General features: G+C 38.6%; 1 protein-coding gene across 4 annotated transcripts in view; it reads left to right on the top strand.

Annotated features, from left to right (window-relative positions):
* LAMA4 (laminin subunit alpha 4) overlaps positions 1-19,392 on the top strand; it is a 150,826-nt gene extending 131,434 nt beyond the window's left edge. For 3 of the 4 annotated variants that reach the window (XM_017847108.1, XM_017847107.1, XM_017847109.1), the window contains exons 32-39: positions 5,501-5,688; positions 7,252-7,441; positions 8,413-8,568; positions 10,255-10,414; positions 12,486-12,616; positions 13,748-13,841; positions 14,310-14,429; positions 18,925-19,392. In XM_017847108.1, coding sequence (XP_017702597.1) covers positions 5,501-5,688; positions 7,252-7,441; positions 8,413-8,568; positions 10,255-10,414; positions 12,486-12,616; positions 13,748-13,841; positions 14,310-14,429; positions 18,925-19,070 — 1,185 coding nt within the window. In that variant the 3' untranslated portion in view covers positions 19,071-19,392. The remainder of the gene's footprint in view (positions 1-5,500; positions 5,689-7,251; positions 7,442-8,412; positions 8,569-10,254; positions 10,415-12,485; positions 12,617-13,747; positions 13,842-14,309; positions 14,430-18,924) is intronic. The other variant, XM_017847110.1, reaches the window with a different exon arrangement.
* The last annotated feature ends 666 nt before the right edge of the window (positions 19,393-20,058 follow it).

Raw genomic sequence — 20,058 nt, 5'->3', positions numbered from 1 at the left:
AAATAAATAAATAAATAAATAAATAAATAAATAAATAAATATAAATCATATCATGTCACTACTGTGTTCAAATGGCCCCCGACTACACTCAGGGTGAAAGCCCAAGGCACCACAATTCATAAGAGGCCCTATGTGATCCATGCCCCTTACCCTGAATTCATCTCCTCCTACTTGCCCACCTCTCTCAGTCTTCTCCCCATACTGGCCTCCCAACTATTCCTAGAATGGGCCATGTGTACTCCCACCTTAGGTTCTTTATTCAGGCTTCCCTTCTGCTTGGATCACGCTTCTCCCAAGTATCTGCACAAACAACTTCTCTTCCTTCTACAATTGCTCAACTCTCACCTGTTCAATGACCTACATTGACACCCTATTGAATACTGCAGCCTGTCTCCTACCTTCCACCAGTAATGCTGCTCTTTTGCCTCTTTCTATTCTTTTTTCATAGTACTTATATTTTATTAGTATGCTTTCTTTATTATGTTTTTTATTGTCTGTCTCCTCTACTGAAATGCAAGCTCATTCATTTTGTTCCCTGATGTATAATAAGCACTCAGAACAATGCATATAACAGGTGTTCAATAAATCACAGCTATCTGCATCATAGGGTTGTAACAAAAACTAAATGAGTTAATGCATGAAATGATATGCACTTAGTATAGCACACGGCATATAGTAAAGATTCAGTGAATATTAGTGGTTATATCTCTATAGCACCTTAGAGTATTCCGGAGGATTGGTTCCTAAAAGTAAAATTGCTTGGCTCAAGGGAATATGCATTTTCAATATTGAGGCAATACCAATTTACACTCCCACAAACAGCATTTGAAAGAACATATTGTCCCACACTATTGTTAACAATGAATATAATCAAATTTCTATAATTTTGCCAATCTGATGGACAAATTGAGGTTTTAGTTTTCATTTCTCTGAATGCTAGTGAGGTTGAGCATCTTTTCAGGGGAAGAACTGATTGCCTTCCAAGGCTGGCTTCTGGACCATCAGCAAGAGGGAAGCATCTCCACCAGCTTTTCCATTCTTATGGTTTTTCACTGACCATTGTATCTTGACATTTTCCATATATATGAGCATATGTGGACTACTTTTTCAATTCTCTTGAAACTTCTTCTTTGTTCATACATGACTGCTTTATCAATGTTAACAAAATAATTGTGTGTGTGTATAATTAAAACTTAGTACTGTTTCTTAGGATCCCTTACCGAGTTGGACATGGAAGACAGATACTTTCATTGATTCTCATGAAGGATTTTGCTGGAAGATACTATGAAGGAGTTTTCAGAGTATACTATAAAATTCTAATAGAGTCTTGCTGTTACCTTCATACATTGATGCTAAAAGGATTTATCCTGAATTTTTTTTTATCTGGCACTTGAACACTGGTCAGAGGGTCATAGGCAGCAGATTAACATTACAGGCTGATGAGGGACATCAACCTTCTCAAGCAAACACAGTTACCCCTTTAAATAAACACAGTTTTCTAAATTAAGTTGTCTATCAAATGTGATTTCCCAACAAACATTCAGTCTCAAGGTTATAATTAACAGCCCTATTAACAGAAGTTTTTCTATATTATAGGAAACTTGCTAACCTTTATGGTAAATAGTGTTAGACAGAAACTTGACTTTGTAATAACAAGATACAGAATCACCATAGATTTCAATTGTATTTTATGATAACTAGAATGTCAACATTTGCTCATCTTTTCTTCTATTGACCCTTGTTTCAACAGCTTCATAAATAACTACCAAGAAAAATATGTGGTCTCTGACCTAAATTTTCATTAAGGCTGCACCAAAGCAATTGGGATTGTAATAATTTATTTTCACAATCACTTCCTAATATCCCATTTTATTCACTTATTATATTCATTTAAACATTAATAGACTTTTAGTTGCTTCCAGTTTTCTGGAAGCTAAAGATCTTTGTAGATTAATCTTTGAGTGTATTGCTGAACAAATCTTTAAGATAGATTCCTAGAGGGAGAATTACTGAATCAAGGCAAATTGCTTTCCAAAAAGGTAACATTGATTTCTATTTCCCTAAGGTATTTGTGAATACCTGTCTTATCATCTATGATCCAGTCTTAAATTTTTTTAACAATGTTTATGTTTCAAATTTAATTGGGAAAAGTTTCTCATTTGGTGTTTAATAATGAACATTTCAAGTATTGTAACAGACATCATGCTAGGGTATCTGGCAAACCACTCTCTTCTCTAAGAACTGATTTCCTACCCAGTGGGCAGGCCCTGTGTTTTAGATGCAAGACCTCACTTCCCTGGATATAGATCACTGGACCAGGTTAGATCACGCGCACGAAGCTGGGCTATCAGTTTCTCTTCCTTGGAAACTTAGAAACTAGAGAGATCTGCCTGAGCTGGCCATTGAATAGAAAACATGTAAACCTAAGGGCATTATGTTAATTATACACAGAGGAAAAAAAAGCTGCTTCATAGAGTGAAAGGCAGAAAGCTATCCTGTTGAGAAAGAAAAATGAAAAGAGATGCTCTGAGAAACCAGAAACCTCCAGAAAGGGAGTGCCTTGATTTTTTCTAGCTTTCCAATTGATTCTAGCCCCTGCTGGGACACCACAATACTATCTCATCTTAGATTGTTTAAGATACCCCGTTCAGGCGCGGTGGCTCACACCTGTAATTCCAGCACTTTGGGAGGCTGAGGCAGGGGGATCAAGAGGTCAGGAGATTGAGACCAGCCTCGCCAACATGGTGAAACCTCATCTCTACTAAAAATACAAAAATCAGCCAGGCATGGTGGCGGGCGCCTGTAATCCCAGCTACTCAGGAGGCTGAGGCAGGAGAATCACTTGAACCTGGGAGGCAGAGTTTGCAGTGAGCCGACATTATGCCACTGCACTCCAGCCTGGGCAACAAGAGCAAAACTCTGTCTCAAAAAAAAAAAAAAAAAGATACTCCTATATCCTTATAGCACATTGCTGTCTTTTTCTTCAGTAGCTCAACTAACTTGGTTGTTATCTGACACAAAAGAATCTTGCTAAATTGAACTGGTACTGTCAGTGGGATTGCAACTAATAGGCCCACAGAGAAAACAAAAAATTACACTGGTAAAGCCAAAGTCTAGTGGAGTTCATTGAGAATCACCATACACATACGCATCTTAGGATGACAAACTGAGTCTCTGTGTTGTATAGTATAAAGTCATTAAGTTATAACTTGGCTATTTTATCATTATTAAGAGTGTGAATGTATATCTGCAGAAGAATTAGCATATTTGGTTACCATATATAAAGACACCAGAGTTTATTGATTTTTGCAGCAGATGAGAGACACAGCCCACATAGTCATGTATTTCCACATTGAAGCAGAGTCAGGCAAGGCTGGTAAATTGAGATTGTTCTGTTTCAAATAACCCTATGCTTCACTGAGCGCCTAGAGCTAAGTGGATACACTAAGAAAGTGTGAGATCCTTTCTATCCAAATGGAGAGAACAGGAAGCAGCCAGAGTTGGGGAAAGTCCCCTACCCTCACTCTCACTCTGTTCTTTTACCCTCACTACAGGCCCTGTGCAAAGTATTTCCAGCTGGGCCTTTCACTGAGACAAAGGTGATCATATCTCCTATCATAAAGTATATTACTCCACTGGGATTGAAATAGAGCATGGATTTGGGACAAATTTCCTAAGGCATTAGAGTTAAAGAATCTCCTGGCAGCCCTACTCCAGCCCGTTCTGCCCAGCTTGAAGCTATGGCCATTATTTGTAGGTGAGAGCCTGGACCAGAAGGTATTGGTAGCTGGGTGTATTTCCTCCATCCAAGAGAGAACCCTTATTTCTGTTGCAGTAAAAATCAGGTTATGAGTCCTGACAACTGCATAAAGAAGGGAAGAGGGAATGGTGGAACCAGGTGGGCTTTCCTTTAGGAAATGAGAGTCTATGAGCTCCCATCTCTCTCCAACCTAACCACCACTGTGAGAGTCTCCACTGCCAAAATCCAACTGCACGAGCTGCTGCCCTAAGAGCAAGAGACACTGGCACAGCTGGTCTGTCCTTTAATTAATTAACCTGCCCTCTGCCCAAAATCACATCTAGATTTTCAATGTAATTCTGAGATGTAGCTAAAACACTATTTTTTTTTTTTGTAGGTCTTGTCTTTTGCCCTTATGAGATTAAGGGTTTTATTGTCCATCTGTTCCAGTCTACTTTATATCTTCCAGAAATTCCACACGGCTTGGTTCTGCCAGTAGAAACCCTCTTAGATTTCCAGGACTGCTGTGGATTTATTTTTATGTATATTGTTCTGACATTTCAATGGGAATAGGGGGGCTGGGAATAAAGGTGTGTACTCATTCAGTAATCCTGAACCAGAACTTTTCTGATCTAATCCTCTCTCTCATCTTGTCTGTTGCCTGTGTGTGCTCATTCAGTAATCCTGAATTTTTGTATCTAATCCTATCTCTCATCTTGTTTCTTGCCCTGTCTCTGTCCTCCCTGCTGCCACACATTTCCTCTTCTATCAGGCCTTCCTTGTTGCAAGCTGTCTTTCTAGGTGGGTCAGAGCAGGCCACTCCCTCCCTGCTTTCAAAACCTGTGTGGCTCTCATCACCTAAAAAACAAAACCTCCAGCAATCATTTAAGGTCCTATCTGGCATCAACCCTATTTTCCAGTTTGCTGTTATAACTGTTTCTCCAAATTAATTTTCAGTTCCTTAAAAAACAGGAATCATTTCTCATTGACTTTCTATTCCCCACTACATGCCACCCATGGGAGGAATGTATAATCATGGATTTCCTTCCCCTTTACTTCTACCCATTTGATAGTCACTAAACATTTCCTTGAATAAGTGACTAAATACTTGAATTTACTTGCATTTACTTTTATTTTGCTTCAGAAATTAAAACTAAATAATCATTAAATATTAGCCTATACTTGCACAACTCTAAATTTTAGCATCTGCCATGCAATTTTAGAGCACAAGGTGTTTAAAAATTGTTCTATATCCTGTCACATAAAATTCTGCTACATATCCTATCACCAAAAATCCACTTAAGTATTTTGAAGATGTTGCTATGTTAACTTTTTACACAACATGCGTAAGTAATAATCTGTGTATTAAAGTAATGTTAATATTGTTTCTTATGTAAGGATTTTGTTGATTGATTCAGGGTCATTTTAATTGCCAACTTTGCCACTTTTCACTATTGGTTAAGATGTGCACTTAATTTAAATGATAGAGTCTCTATAGCTTCAGTTTAACTTTGCTTTACTACCATGTGGAAGAATTTGGGGTTCGTTAACATGCTATGTTGTTGATGTTACTGCTGCAGCTACTGCTGTCATTTGCTCATAGCAGTAGAGGTAGGGAAGAGAGGGGGCCTAATGTTCCATGAATGGAAAATGCACAAATAATATACAAATTTTTTATCCTTATTAATGATGAGGACATCACAAATTACTTTTTGCTGCTAGTATGTCACTTTTATCCCTTAATGTGGTTTACTTTTATAGGGAGGGAAAAGTAAAGATGCACCTTCATGGGATCCTGTTGCCCTGAAATTCCCAGAGCGGAATACTCCAAGAAACTCTCATTGCCACCTTTCCAACAGCCCTAGAGCAATAGAGCACGCCTATCAATATGGAGGAACAGCCAACAGCCGCCAAGAGTTTGAACACTTAAAAGGAGATTTTGGTGCAAAGTAAAGTAACACACTATACTCCTAGACTCTTAATGACATGGCTGGGCTCCATCTTTGTTTGCCACATGTCATCATTTTTACCTATCTTTCCTTTCTGTGCCACCTTAATCCTATTATGTTATCATCGAAATAAGTATGAAATAGTACGTGATTTATACTATCCAAAGAATTATATTCTCTGTGACTTTCCAATTGTAAGGTTCATAAAACAATATTCTTCCAGGAGTTTACTGTATTTGACCAAAAAGAAAAGACAATCAAGGAAAGGAAGATGGAGCAAGTTTCAAATGACTCATCATCTAACCTTGATATCACCCTCCCTCTCCCATACAAATTGCTTTCAGTTTGTAAATGGGAGTGCATTCGAACTACTAGAAGGTTAATAAAGCACTGAAAATACAAATATGCTTGTTTGTCTATGACCCTCCAGCTATCTCCAACCCCATCTCCTCTTTCCAGTATTTCACAAATCTCCAGGTTATCTGATATTACTGAAGAATTATTTTTATAGTTTTAGCACCCAAATATTTTTATATAGGTCTTACATAGCTCTGTCAAATATTCATAGAGGCAAAGTATCCAATAAGATATCTCTAATGTCTTATAATTTGCTACCTGCCTAATAGGCAGAATCAGTATTTTCTATTTTTCAGGAAGAATTTAGAGTTAATCAAACTAGAAGTTAACCTAGTAAATGTATCTTATCTATAGCCTGGGGTTAAATTTCTAGAAGGTTTTGTTTAATTTCTACACACTCAGGTGGCTGCTTTTTACACATGGTATCCACTAATTAATTTTTACTGGGAAAAAATTTTAGTCTGTATTTTAGATAGCACACAAGTGATATTATTTGTATTACTCACTAATATTTTGTCCACATGGATAAGCTTCTTTAACATACATATTTTTACTAAATTGCAGTTTTGTTTTGTTTTGTTTTGTTTTGAGACAAGGTCTTGTTCTCTCACCCAAGCTGGAGGGCAGTGGCATGATCATGGCTCACTGCACCCTCAACCTTCCAGGCTCAAGTGATCCTCCCACCTCAGCCTCCCAAATAGCTGGGACTACAGGTGTGCACCACCATCCCTGGATAACTTTTTAAAAAATTTTGTAGAGATGGGGTTCCACTATGTTGCCCAAGCTGGTCTTGAACTCCCAGGCTCAAGTGATCCTCCTGCCTTGGCCTCCCAAATTGCTGGGATTATAGGCCTGAGCCATGGCACCCAAATATTTTTATATAGGTCTTACATAGCTCTGTCAAATATTCATAGAGGCCTGCAGCCATATTTTCAAAGCAAGACACAGTAAGATCCTTAACTGAAACAACATTTCCTCAAATGTGGAATATGTCCTTGTTGTACAAGGAAGTAGAGAAGAAGTTACATTTTTGAACTAGCCATGATGTAATATTCATTAATAATACTAAGTATGGAATAATGTTGCTTGGGATTAGATAGAATGGCTACTTATTTATTCTTGCTTACACTGTATCATTTTAAAGAAGTTAGAGATTATCCTCAGTCTCATTTTACGTATGGTAATCCCTTTCTTTTCATTTACCAGATCTCAGTTTTCCATTCGTCTGAGAACTCGTTCCTCCCATGGCATGATCTTCTATGTCTCAGACCAAGAAGAGAATGACTTTATGACTCTATTTTTGGCCCACGGCCGCTTGGTTTACATGTTTAATGTTGGTCACAAGAAACTGAAGATTAGAAGCCAGGAGAAATACAATGATGGCCTGTGGCATGATGTAAGTTGAAGGCAGAGAACGGCATTATCAGCAAATAGCTACCATTGTCAAATGGACACTCATGGGCCTCCATTACTCTCTCTAGAAATATCCATTTTAAAAGTCTGCTGCTGCACACTCAGAATTCAGTTTCAAAAAATTGTATTCCTTATAAAAGTCTTGAAGCATACTATTTAAAAAGAGACACAGGCTGAGCGTAATTATTTTAACCAAAGGATCAGTGGTCAACATAAACTGAAATTTGATTTTTAATGATTTCTCACTTATTTTCTACAGCCAAGAGGTTTTTACTTTTCAACAATTATTACCGAGTGTCTTTTATTGGCTAAGCTGTGGAAGATACAAAGTGAATAGTAAATCAGTTAGGAAGACAGGATACCACAGTGGGAGCAGATAAATATTGAAAGAAATTGGTGGGTATGTAATGTCAAGAGTAAGCAATGTAACATGCATTATAATTAATCACAAGAAATCTAAGTGGCAGAGAACATATGTCCTGTTCTGGTCATATGTGGCCTGGTTAACTGGGAAAAGCTTCATAGAGAACATGGAAAAACATAAGCTGTATTCAGAAATTAAGCTTTAAATCATTCTGTCTAGAGGTCAGAAAATATATGGATCACTTCCTCTAATACATGAAGTGGTAAATGGAAGATAAGCAGGAAAAAAATACACCTATGTATATAAAGCAAAGAGGCCTGGAGACAACTCACAATAAAGGCATATGCTGTATAACAAAACAGAATCAAATGAGGGATAAAGTTTCTGCCATTCCAAAAACTGCATTGCCAGAAGCCTACTAAACAGAAGAGATAAACTCCTGACCTTCAGAGATGGGACCATTTTAAAAATAAACTTTCTGAAGATTTCCCGCAGCATTGCAATAGCAAAGTTGGAAGAAAAGGAAATACAGCCTTTTCTCCAATCTTGGAATGTACCTGAGATGTGCTATTTTCCTTCTCTTCATCCAGGTGATATTTATTCGAGAAAGGAGCAGTGGCCGACTGGTAATTGATGGTCTTCGAGTCTTAGAAGAAAGTCTTCCTCCTACTGAAGCTACCTGGAAAATCAAGGGTCCCATTTATTTGGGAGGTGTGGCTCCTGGAAAGGCTGTGAAAAATGTTCAGGTAAACCAGGCATGACCAGGTAGAGCCATTGACTGTTAGAGCCAGAACATCACCTAATTGAGGCCCTCATTTCACAGATTAGGAAACTGGCAACTAGCATCAGTAAAACTGTAGTTTTCTGGACATGGGACATCAAAGTTAGTACTGTCTTATGGGCTGGCTGGCTGCCCTGTGGCATTACAAAGTCAGAAGTAATCTTTCGATTCTAAGGTAGATGTGAAATGAAAAAGTTTCAGAGGTATAAATTATCATGAAAATTTATGTCTCAAGGGGATCTTATTTGTTCAGAAGTACCCATACTTTTAATGTAAAGGCCTAACAAAAAAGAAAGCAAATCATTGCATTATACATTATTGAGTGAAAAAAAGTTTCAGATCATTATGCAAACTACAATCCCATTTTTGTTTCTTACACACACACACACACACACACACACACACAATTTGTAAATGTATAAGGAAATGTGGTTACCCTGGGGAGAAGTGAGAATACAGTAGAAAAATATCATTTGTGTAATTCAAAAATTTAAAATGTTGCACTTATAAAAAAATTTAGCAATAAAAGAATGCACCAAAGGACTACATTTTCTTCACATAAATATAGGTTGGATTTTAGCAATGTTAAACATAATTTCTAAGACCCATTAATGTATGTAGATGAAGCAAAAAAGATGGTTTACATTATAATTAGATTTTAGATAAGCAGCCCCAATTCCATGGCAATCTCTTTTTTAAAATGTCCAAATGCAGTACAAAATCAGTTATCTAAAGTGGCCCAAGTTTCATGTCCTGTGATGTGATAAATTCTCAACCACAAAAACACCTCATGAAACCAGAAATGAAAGCTTTCTGCCGTTTATTTGACTATGGTAGATTTAAGTAAAGAACTTTGCTAGCCCTCATCAGCCTTAGGTGATCTTGGCACAGCTGTCATTCTTGAGGGAAAACTAGGATACTTCTAAATATGCAATTTGAAAACCACAGCTGCAGGAGAATCACGTAAACCCGGGAGGCGGAGCTTGCAGTGAGCTGAGATCTGGCCACTGCACTCCAGCCTGGGCGACAGAGCGAGACTCCTTCTCAGAAAAAAAAAACAAAAAACAAAAAAAAAAGAAAACCACAGCTGCAACTTATTGTGTCAAAAGTGTAATATAAAAATGTCCATAGCTGGCCGGGCGCGGTGGCTCAAGCCTGTAATTCCAGCACTTTGGGAGGCCGAGACAGGCGGATCACAAGGTCAGCAGATCGAGACCACCCTGGCTAATACGGTGAAACCCCGTCTCTACCAAAGAATACAAAAAACTAGCCGGGCGAGGTGGCGGGCGCCAGCTACTTGGGAGGCGGAGGCAGGAGAATGGCGTAAACCCGGGAGGCGGAGCTTGCAGTGAGCTGAGATCCAGCCACCGCACTCCAGCCTGGGCGGCAGAGCCAGACTCCGTCTCAAAAAAAAAAAAAAAAATGTCCATAGCTTAATTACTACAGGTTGACATTATCAAATACAAAATTCCAGCTTCAAACAACCAGTTAAAAAGCAATTATCCAGGAAAGTACTGATCATTCAGATATCTGAAATAAATACAACAAGGAATTACTTGGTTTCCCTCAGGACTCAAACCCCCTCATTTTGCTTCCCCTTGGTGCATCTGTGTTGAGAAAATGGATTTTAAGAAATGTCTTCTTCCCTCAGATTAACTCCATCTACAGTTTTAGTGGCTGTCTCAGCAATCTTCAGCTCAATGGGGCCTCCATCACCTCTGCTTCTCAGACATTCAGTGTGACCCCTTGCTTTGAAGGCCCCATGGAAACAGGAACTTACTTTTCAACAGAAGGAGGATACGTGGTTCTAGGTAACATTAGTCGTGTTAAAAATATGAGTCATGAAATGCTTCTTCCTGGAGATGGCTAACAGGGAATATCAGATCCAGAGTTAAAACTTAAGAATGCCAAACTCGGCCAAAGTGCGCCCAGCAGCGGTGGGCTGTGGGACGGGCCGAGGCGGCCGCGGACTCACGGAGGTCAGGAGATCGAGATCATCGTGGTTAACACGGAACCCCGTCTCTACTAAAAAAAAACGTACAAAAAACTCGCGGCGCGATCGATGGCGGGCGCCTGTGGAGTCCCAGCACTCGGGGAGCTCGAGGCAGGGAGCAATGCGGGAACCTGAGAGAGCGGAGCTTGCAGGAAGCTGAGAATCGGCCACTGCATCTCCAGCACTGGGCGCCAGAGCGAAGAACTCCATCTCAAAAAAAAAAAAAAAAAAAAAGAATGCCAAACCCAGCCCTAGAAGATGACCTCTTCGCACAAGAACCACCTTTCTCCTTCCTGCACTCCAAATCATACATACAGTCCCCATCCCTGTATACGCTCCCTGACCAGGCTTCTCCATAGCTGCCAAACTTCTGGATGAAGACCACCTGGGCTCCATTAGAATGTCTATGCTGCTCCCTGGCCTGATCCATGTCAGTTTTTGGCCACCTTGCTCCTCAAGGTCTTGCTCTGCTCCTTCTTGGCATGAACCATTGTCCTACTAAAGGAAGTCCCAGTTGCTCCCCAAGACCTGCAACACCAGCAGACAACACTATCCTTCAGAAATTTTGATTTCTGGATGTTTATTACTCTCCTTGACCATTACTCTCTCACTCATTCAGTTTTTATTGTATGCCTCCCGTAAGGCAGTCCCTATGCCAGATGATGGGATATAACAGTTCTAAAAATAAATAAAATCCTAGCAGACTACACACAATCACCATCTAATTCATTTCAAGAATATTCTATGGGGCAATCACTGGGTGTGAGGAAGACACCAAAATAAGTGCCCGGAATGAGGACAGGAAAGGGTATAAAGCTGCATGTTCCCTGCTGTCAAGGCACTTAGGTACTTTGCACATGCCCTGAATAAAGATATTACACTGCAGCCAAGTATACTTTCTAAACCACCACCATATCCAGCACAACACCCAGAGGTAGTATTTCCTCTCTTGTCTAGCTCATGATTTTACTTTCCTGCCTCGCCCACTGTTACCCCTACAGTAAAACACCTACACTTACAATTCTCAGCCTTTCATGGAATTTCAGTGATAAGAACTCTTAATGGTTTGGACAGCTGGGAATGCGGAGCAAACTGCACAATTTGTATACTACTCCATGAGCATTAACTAATAGCAAGAAAAAATTTTAAATGATTTATAAGATACATTAAATGAACAGTATTTAGATGCCCTGGTTTGCAATGAGTCTCTCGGAGTAAACACAATTATTCTTAATCAGAATTGTATTGGATCACCTCAGTAACAGCTCCTAAATACTTTCTCTGCTCTTTCTCCTCTGAAATGCCGTACAGCACTGGCACCAGTTAGGTTTTTGTTTAAGAATTATTTTAAAATACAGGTCCGATCAAGACAGCTGTCTTGCTCAGTGACTGCAAAATAAAGCCTAACTTCCATACTTCAGCACTAGAGCCCTTCCCAGTGTGGCTCCCACTCACCATGCCTCCTTCTCCCCTGGCAGGGACAGTCCAGCCACAATGGCCTTCACAGAGTTCTCCAAGCATTCCAGCCTCTGTACCTGTGTTCAGTCTACTTTCTGTGCCCAGATTGCCCCGTCCTCCTCACTTGTGAAATACTCAACAGTGCTGCTGCTATTTGGAATTAATTTCTCCTCCCCTGAGCTCCCATAACACATATTTTGTGTGCTGTTGCCAGCCTCACACTCCACAACAGGACGGATGCGTTAGTTATCTTGGTTCCCCACAGAGCTTTCCCCAGTGAGTTTGACACGGAAAAGCCGCTTTCTACTTATCTATTAAAAAATGCATCAAACTTTCAAAAACAGGAACAAAGATATATAATTACAAAATCACACCATAGTTACAAATATGATCTTGCTGTTCTTGGGAGTTTACAGTGTTTATCTCCACAGATGAATCTTTCAATATTGGATTGAAGTTTGAAATTGCATTTGAAGTCCGTCCCAGAAGCAGTTCCGGAGCCCTGGTCCACGGCCATAGTGTCAATGGGGAGTACCTAAATGTTCACATGAAAAATGGACAGGTAGTGTCTGAAAAATGTTTAATGATTTGTCTTATCTGACCTTGGATTCTAGATCTGAAGCAGATTTATTTCACAGAATTATTTCATCAATCTTCCCTAACTAAAAAAGAAAAATAGGAAAGTTGTAACATGAAATGTAAATGTGGGCAACATTTGGATTCAGCTTCCTATGTTGAAAGTTGATTTGATCAAAACAAACAGTCATGAAAATATGGCAAAATAATATAAAAAATAATCACCAATAACAACATAAAGAGTTTTAACAAAAGAATGAGAAGCACTTTTTTCACCAAATGGAATCAGCAAACATAACTATCAAAATCAACAAACACTAAATAAATTATCTTTCTAAATATCTATAATATATGTATATCAGATATCACATATACATATACTAGATATGTATATATACTATATATTATTCTCAAATGATAGAAATAAAAAAATTATGTTATAATTAAATGCCACTTTCATCCTAAGATATTACTAAAGAATATTCATAGAAGTATTCAAATAAATATTAAGAAAAAGGTATATTTTCATCGATGCTGCTAACTTAATATAACAGATTTTTATTTGAGTTCTAGTACATTCTATTAAATTATACTGAGCCATCGCAATAAAACGTATCCCTACTTGGTGCTTACTATTTGTTGGGTACTATTCTAAATGCTTTACCTAGATTAACTCATTTAATCCTCCCAATTATCTCCATGATGTACGTAACAGTATCACTTTTAATTTACAAACGAGAAAACTGGGGCAGAGAGTAAGTTAAATAGGAGAGACTGGCTGTCTAGCTTCAAAGTCCATGTTCTTTACCAATACTTTAACCTGCTTCGTCTAACACACTCAATCTTTAGAAATTGAAGGGATTTATTCTATTTCTTAGTGTCCCTCTCTCCCTATTTTCTCCCCTATGAAGTTACTTTGTTCTCTCCCCAAAGAGCACCCACAGCTGAACCTATTTCTATAGCCTGTCAAATAGTGACCCCTTGTGTTCAAATTGCAAAGTTAGTCATGTGTGAATATTTGTTGAAGTATTGCTTCACAGTGGTAAATTATTTAAGAAACTCCGTTTTATCACAATGAGGAGAAACTAAATCATAGAATGTGCCCTCTATTTTGCAGGTCATCGTGAAAGTCAATAATGGCATCAGAGATTTTTCCACCTCAGTAACACCCAAGCAGAGTCTCTGTGATGGCAGATGGCACAGAATTACAGGTGAGAAAAGTTGACTGCCCTGGGGAGCCTGCACACCCAACTGTAAGATTATGACCTGGCAGAACTTAGACTATCACTTATATGATAGGTAACACATGACAGTCTAAAAGTATCCAAGAAAAGAAAATCATGTTATTATACCATCATGTGTATAGTGAATCCACATATGATTTCAAAATATGAGTGCTGCAAAATTGTGTTGAGGAGTTGCTTAAATAATGCATAACTTACAGAGCAAAAACAAAGTAGCACAAGAATATTCTAAATACTCTCCCTCTCTAAGGAAAACGGTACAGTAATCTCTTGGTTAGACATTGTTACACATCATTGATGATTTTAATAATATAGAAGAAAGTGTGGGCTTTATTCTGGAATAAATAAAAGCAATTACTGTGATAAATAGTCTTTCTCATGTAAAAATTCATCACTCCAGTGCCACTTATGACCGGTCTTTGCCCTGCATTTCAGTTATTAGAGATTCTAATGTGGTTCAGTTGGATGTGGACTCTGAAGTGAACCACGTGGTTGGACCCCTGAATCCAAAACCAATTGATCACAGGGAGCCTGTGTTTGTTGGAGGTGTTCCAGGTAAGTGTTGCTTAAAAAGGAAACGTTTCCAATCCAAAAAACTGAGTTCTCATAATTGTTATTGTAAAATTGAGCCATGTGTTTTCATGATGCACCTAGTTACTCAAAGGATTTTTATATACAGTGTCGTTTAAATGGAAAAAGCACAATAAAGGGACATGTAAGAACTAGACCCCAGCATTCCACCTAGTAGCTATTACTCTCCCTTGCCATGTTTGCTTATTTTTTTCCTTCCTTTCCCTTTTAAGTGCCCTCCACACACATACACACAGTGAAACACATACTCTTATTTCATCTCTAACACAAAGAAAACTCATTGACTAATACTACAGTAGGATCTGAGAACTTTGGGGGATTAAGCTTGCTGTTAATTGCTCCCCTTCCTCAGTAGGAAAAAATGCACGGTTCTCTCTGTCCATGATTAGTCTGAAATGCAAAAACAGCTGCAGACCATAAGTTGTTGTTCATTGGTAGTGACATTCCCTCAGAGAGGTTCCCAGCTGCAATTCTGTAAACATCATCAGTCACTGCTGCTGTCATCTGCCAAGAATGGTGTATAATCCAGGATTGTGACAAGACACTTATGGACAACACATAAACACCCCAATTGTTTTAAACCTCTGAAGCAAGGACCATGTCCTCATATTGAATACATTTGTTTTTACAAATTTCACTAACTTGGAAAACCTGAATGCTATGGCTGGGGAGTGGGATTTAAAAGCGAAATAACCCAGCTTTTGCAGCGGGAACTTGGTGGGGAGTTTTTAATTGACCTATCATAGTTGTACATATTTTGGGGATACATGTGATATTTTGATACCTGTATACAATGTGTAATGATCAAATCAAGATAATTGTAATATCCATCACCTAAAACATTTATCTTTTCTTTGTGTTGGTAACATTACAACCCTTCTCTTCTAGCTATTTTGAAATATACAATAAATTATCTTAATTATAATTTCCCTATTGTACTATGAAATACTAGAAATTATTCCTTCTATCTTACTGTGTTTTTGTACCCATTAACCAAGTTCTTTTCATCTCCTTCTTCCCCCTTCCCTTCCCAGCCTCTAGTAACTACCAACTACTCTCTACCTCTCCCCATGAGATTTACTTCTTAAGCTCATACATGTGAGTGAGGACACATATTTGTCTTTCTGTGCTTGGCTTGGTGGGGATTTTAATAATCTTCTAAGAGATTATTTTTAGACTGACCCATAAAGACAGACAATGCTTTAAAGAAGAGGGCAAGAAAGCACAGATAAAATTAAGCATCTGACCTTGGGTACTCCAAAAATAGTAACAACTAAGCACTCTTCTTTGTCTGAACTTTTCAAATACCAGTATTGACAATCATGGTAACCCAGTGTGAAAAGAAATATTTGAGACCTTCGCAAAGCAACTGTTCTTCTCCTTTGTCTCCCCATTCCACTCCCCTCTCCATTCCCCAGTCCTCTCCCTGTTCCTGACTTCAGCTTTGAAAGGATTCTGGCAAAGGCCAGCACTGCAGTTCAGGCAGGTGCAGCATGAAAAAGTCTCACATCAGTGCATATTTCTGCACATTGCTTCCCTCCAGAAATCACAACACAGTTTAAAATGTTTCAGAGGTTCCCAAGGGCCTCCAGGATTAAATTCGCCATAGCATGCGAGCTTCTTGATCATCTGTCTTCTCCTCATTCCTGCCTTTGGGATCTCCCCACACTTTCTGGGACTTGCAGTTCCTAAATGTTTAGTGATGGTCTCTTTGCTCCAGGCCTTTGCATAAGGGAACTGGGCCTCAATTTCTGGGAATTGTTCTTCCTTTACTCCCCTAGTACCTTTGTTAAGAAACAACTTCTCCAATTCCTCCCCAGTCTAACTCCTATTGACCTTTAGGACTCAGCTCAGACATTTACTTACATACATGCCCCTTTCCCACTAGGATGTGTACGCATACCACTGTTGTAGCACTTAGTACAGAATATTGTTGAAACTAAGTAGTACATTCCTTGATGGCAGGGAACATGACTATATCCAACACATAGCATAGATTGTCTATTAAGCAGTGTGCTAGGCTTTGGGAGGTGGACAAAACAAGCATGACCCTCCCTTGTGGAAGCTGGACTATTTGTCCTTTATTATGTACCCAATGTGCTTACTACATCTTTCAAACAGATATTTATCTTTTATTTTTGTTTGTTTGTTTGCTTTCACAGTCTGATCCCAGCCTCACACACTGCTATCATCCCTCACTACAAGAGTTGCTAAGCCCCACAGACTGGACAGGCAAGATGTACCTAAAGTCAAATTCAGCCTGCCTGAGACATAGAATGAATAGCAAACTTTAGCTAATGAGCCAGCGCAGGAGCTAGCAGGCCAGAAGGGCGTAACCACCAGCCCACTGCACCACTGCAGCTTTTAATTCCATCTAAGAATTAGGCCAGCAAGCCTAGGACAAAAGCAATTATAATTTAAGATGAAATGTAATTAATCATATCATTTTGAGCTGTTCAAGATTAACTCCACTAAAATCATATCAGAAACCAGGCATTAAGATAACTAAAGAAATTAGCTAAATAAAACCCCTAAATGCACTGAATTCTCCAAGAATACCACTCAGAACTCTGGTGACTCATTATTTCTATCTATTAAAAGCTAATGCATAAAATTCATAGAACTATAGACCAAAAAAGTCAACTTTAGTATGTGATAATTTTAAAATCAAAATTAAAAATTAAATCCTTTTTTCTGCCAGATGTGTTGGCTTGCGCCTATAATCCCAGCACTTTGGGAGCCCAAGGCGGGTGGATCACTTGAGCTCAGGAGTTAAGAGACCAGCCCGGCCAACATAGTGAAACCCCATCTCTACTAAAGATACAAAAAATAGCCAAGTGTGGTGGTGAGCACCTGTAATCCTTCAGCTACTCAGGAGGCTGAGGCAGGAGAATTGCTTGAACCCAGGAGGTGGAGACTGTAGTGAGCAGAGATCGCACCACTGCACTCCAGCCTGGGCAACAGAGTAAGACTCTGTCTCAAAATAATAATAATAATAATAATAATAATAAGGTTTTGTTAATGTAGCCCACCCACGGGTCTAACCATTCATTCCTCTACTGAAAATCCTGCATTATTTGTATATAGTCAAGCCTTCAACCCGGGAAATAATCTCTCTTAAAATTATGCACTAATTTCATTAATCAATTGCTTAGGGTCCTAGGGCACTATACTGTCACTACCTACAATTAATTGTGTGGTGAATTATTAACTGCTACATTAATTATTACCTCCAGATGGTTTCCCTCATAAGCCAAAGGATGGTAAGCTTGGGCAGAATCAAAACCCACGTTCTAAGTCTGGTATCCAAAGTAAGCACAAGTATTACTTTGCTTACTTTGAGGTATTACTTACCCCTCATAAGCTTTCCTGTTCACTCATTTCTTACCCAGATGATGAAGTACACTGAACAGGCTTGAAGAATAGTCACACGAATCTAGAGACAATAAAGGGGATTGATCTCTCAGGCCCCTTCCAAATCCAAACCTTTTATGATTATCACTCTACATATGAAATGCTATTTCCATGATTTATTTTCAGTACATGGTTTCTGCATATTCTTACCCTACATTGCTTAGAAAATGTATTTACAGCTGCTTGCTGATGTTTCATTTGCTGTTCTATGTTCTTTCCTGAATTACTGAGTTCTAAGTGTTTTCCATCCTTTATCTGCTACTGCTCACATAGCTGTTGGCAAATAATAATAAGCTTTGGGTAAATAGATTTTAATTTTATGATATTTCTAAGCTCTCTAAATTGTTTTAAATTATATTGCTTCTATCATCCTAACACATTTAATTGTGTCTGTATAATTAATAAGTATAAGGCTTCTTCTAGATTTCTAATTAAGAGAAGAAAGTTCCCTTGGCATACCACAGGGCACCTGTGCCCACACAAAGACTAAGCGAGTTATCATTACCCTATTTATAGTTCTTAAACCCTGAGCTCAGAAAAATTAACTTTTAGTTTATGTGACCATTATTTTCTCATTATATTTTATGAACAGGCAAAAATGTGGAGGCTTAAGGGTGAAGGGTAATGCATTAAACAGAAATATTAACCAGTCCAAAAATAGTATAGAAGCTAAAATCTCTTTCCTCCTTTTAGCAAAGCACACATTATAAGTGAGGCCCAGGTGAAATTAACTTTAAAAAAAACAGGCAGATCATGAAAATTCACTGCTGAGGCTTTACATGTAAGTGGTAAATGTCAGCCTTGAAAGACAGCTACAATACACAAAAATCTGATCATGGAAAACATGGCAAAATATTAAAATTACCACATGTTCACAGAACTTCACAATGTTCCTGAGAAATGAGTCAAGTATAACTATATTCCGTTTTTGAAATGTAAATCATGTTGATGATATGAGCAAATATGTATACTTTTACCAGGAAGTAATATTTGGGCTTGGAATACCTCAGTTGCAATCTTTGTTTTTATTTCTTGCTCTTTTCAGAATCTCTACTGACACCACGCTTGGCCCCCAGCAAACCCTTCACAGGCTGCATACGCCACTTTGTGATTGACGGACACCCAGTGAGCTTCAGTAAAGCAGCCCTGGTCAGCGGCGCCGTGAGCATCAACTCCTGTCCAGCAGCCTGACACAACAGAACACAGCTGCCCAAATACAAAGTTCTTTAGAGCACTGAAGGAAACACAAAGCCAGCCAGGAGGAACAGCAACTCTTCCCTCTGGTGGAAGCTTTCATCTAGTTGAACAGGACTTAAATGAATCATCAGGGACTGGATATTTTTTTATTTCTCATTTGGATTCTTACCTTGAGTCCAAAATGTCTGCAATGGACAATAATTGAAGGAGTGGCAAACTTACTTGTATTGAGAGCACACGCAATTCCTACTGGTGAAATTACTGTTTCTGTTTTCTAATAAAATAGAAGGGATTCTGAATAAACATTTGCACACATTTTTGAAGTGCGGCTAGATTCTCAGATTCACCTTTCTTCCAGGGAAGATAACTTTCGATCTATATAAAAATCTCTTTGTCCTAAAACTACCTTTCTTTATTTTGAAGAGACTCACTAACTTACATATCATCTAAAATTAGATAATAGATTTGTTTTAGCCCTTTTGTTTGGTCTATCGGTATAAGAAGAATATTTTAGGTTTATAGCTGCAGTTATCAAGGTTTAATAAAGTAAATTTCTAACAAAATATTAGAAAATGTACTATAATTTAATTTTTTCTAAATAAGATAAAAGGAAACTACTTTTTTCCCTTCCTTATCTCTTTAAAAGAAAATAAAATTGTACATGAGGGGAGGCTTCTGTAGGTTATTATTACTATTATTGTGTGTTCTATAGGAATCATTGAGGATATCACAACAAAAAAAGGAGGACAAAATCATAAGATTCAATTTCAGAGTACACAAGTCCTTTATTAAAAGTTTGCTCCTAGCCTGGGCAACATAATGAGATCCTATCTCTACAGAAAATTTGTACATGGGCACACACCTGTAGTCCCAGCTACTTGGGAGGCTGAGATCGGAGGAGTGCTTAAGCTCAGGAGTTCAAGGCTGCAGTGAGCTATGACTGCTGACTGCATCACTGCACTCCAGCCTGGGCAACAGAGTG

This window comes from Rhinopithecus bieti, unplaced genomic scaffold (genome assembly GCF_001698545.2).
Source record: "Rhinopithecus bieti isolate Rb0 unplaced genomic scaffold, ASM169854v2 scaffold_26504, whole genome shotgun sequence".
NCBI lineage: Eukaryota > Metazoa > Chordata > Mammalia > Primates > Cercopithecidae > Rhinopithecus > Rhinopithecus bieti.
The sequence above is the reverse complement of the archived record's forward strand: the minus strand, read 5'-3'. Positions and strand labels throughout refer to the sequence as shown.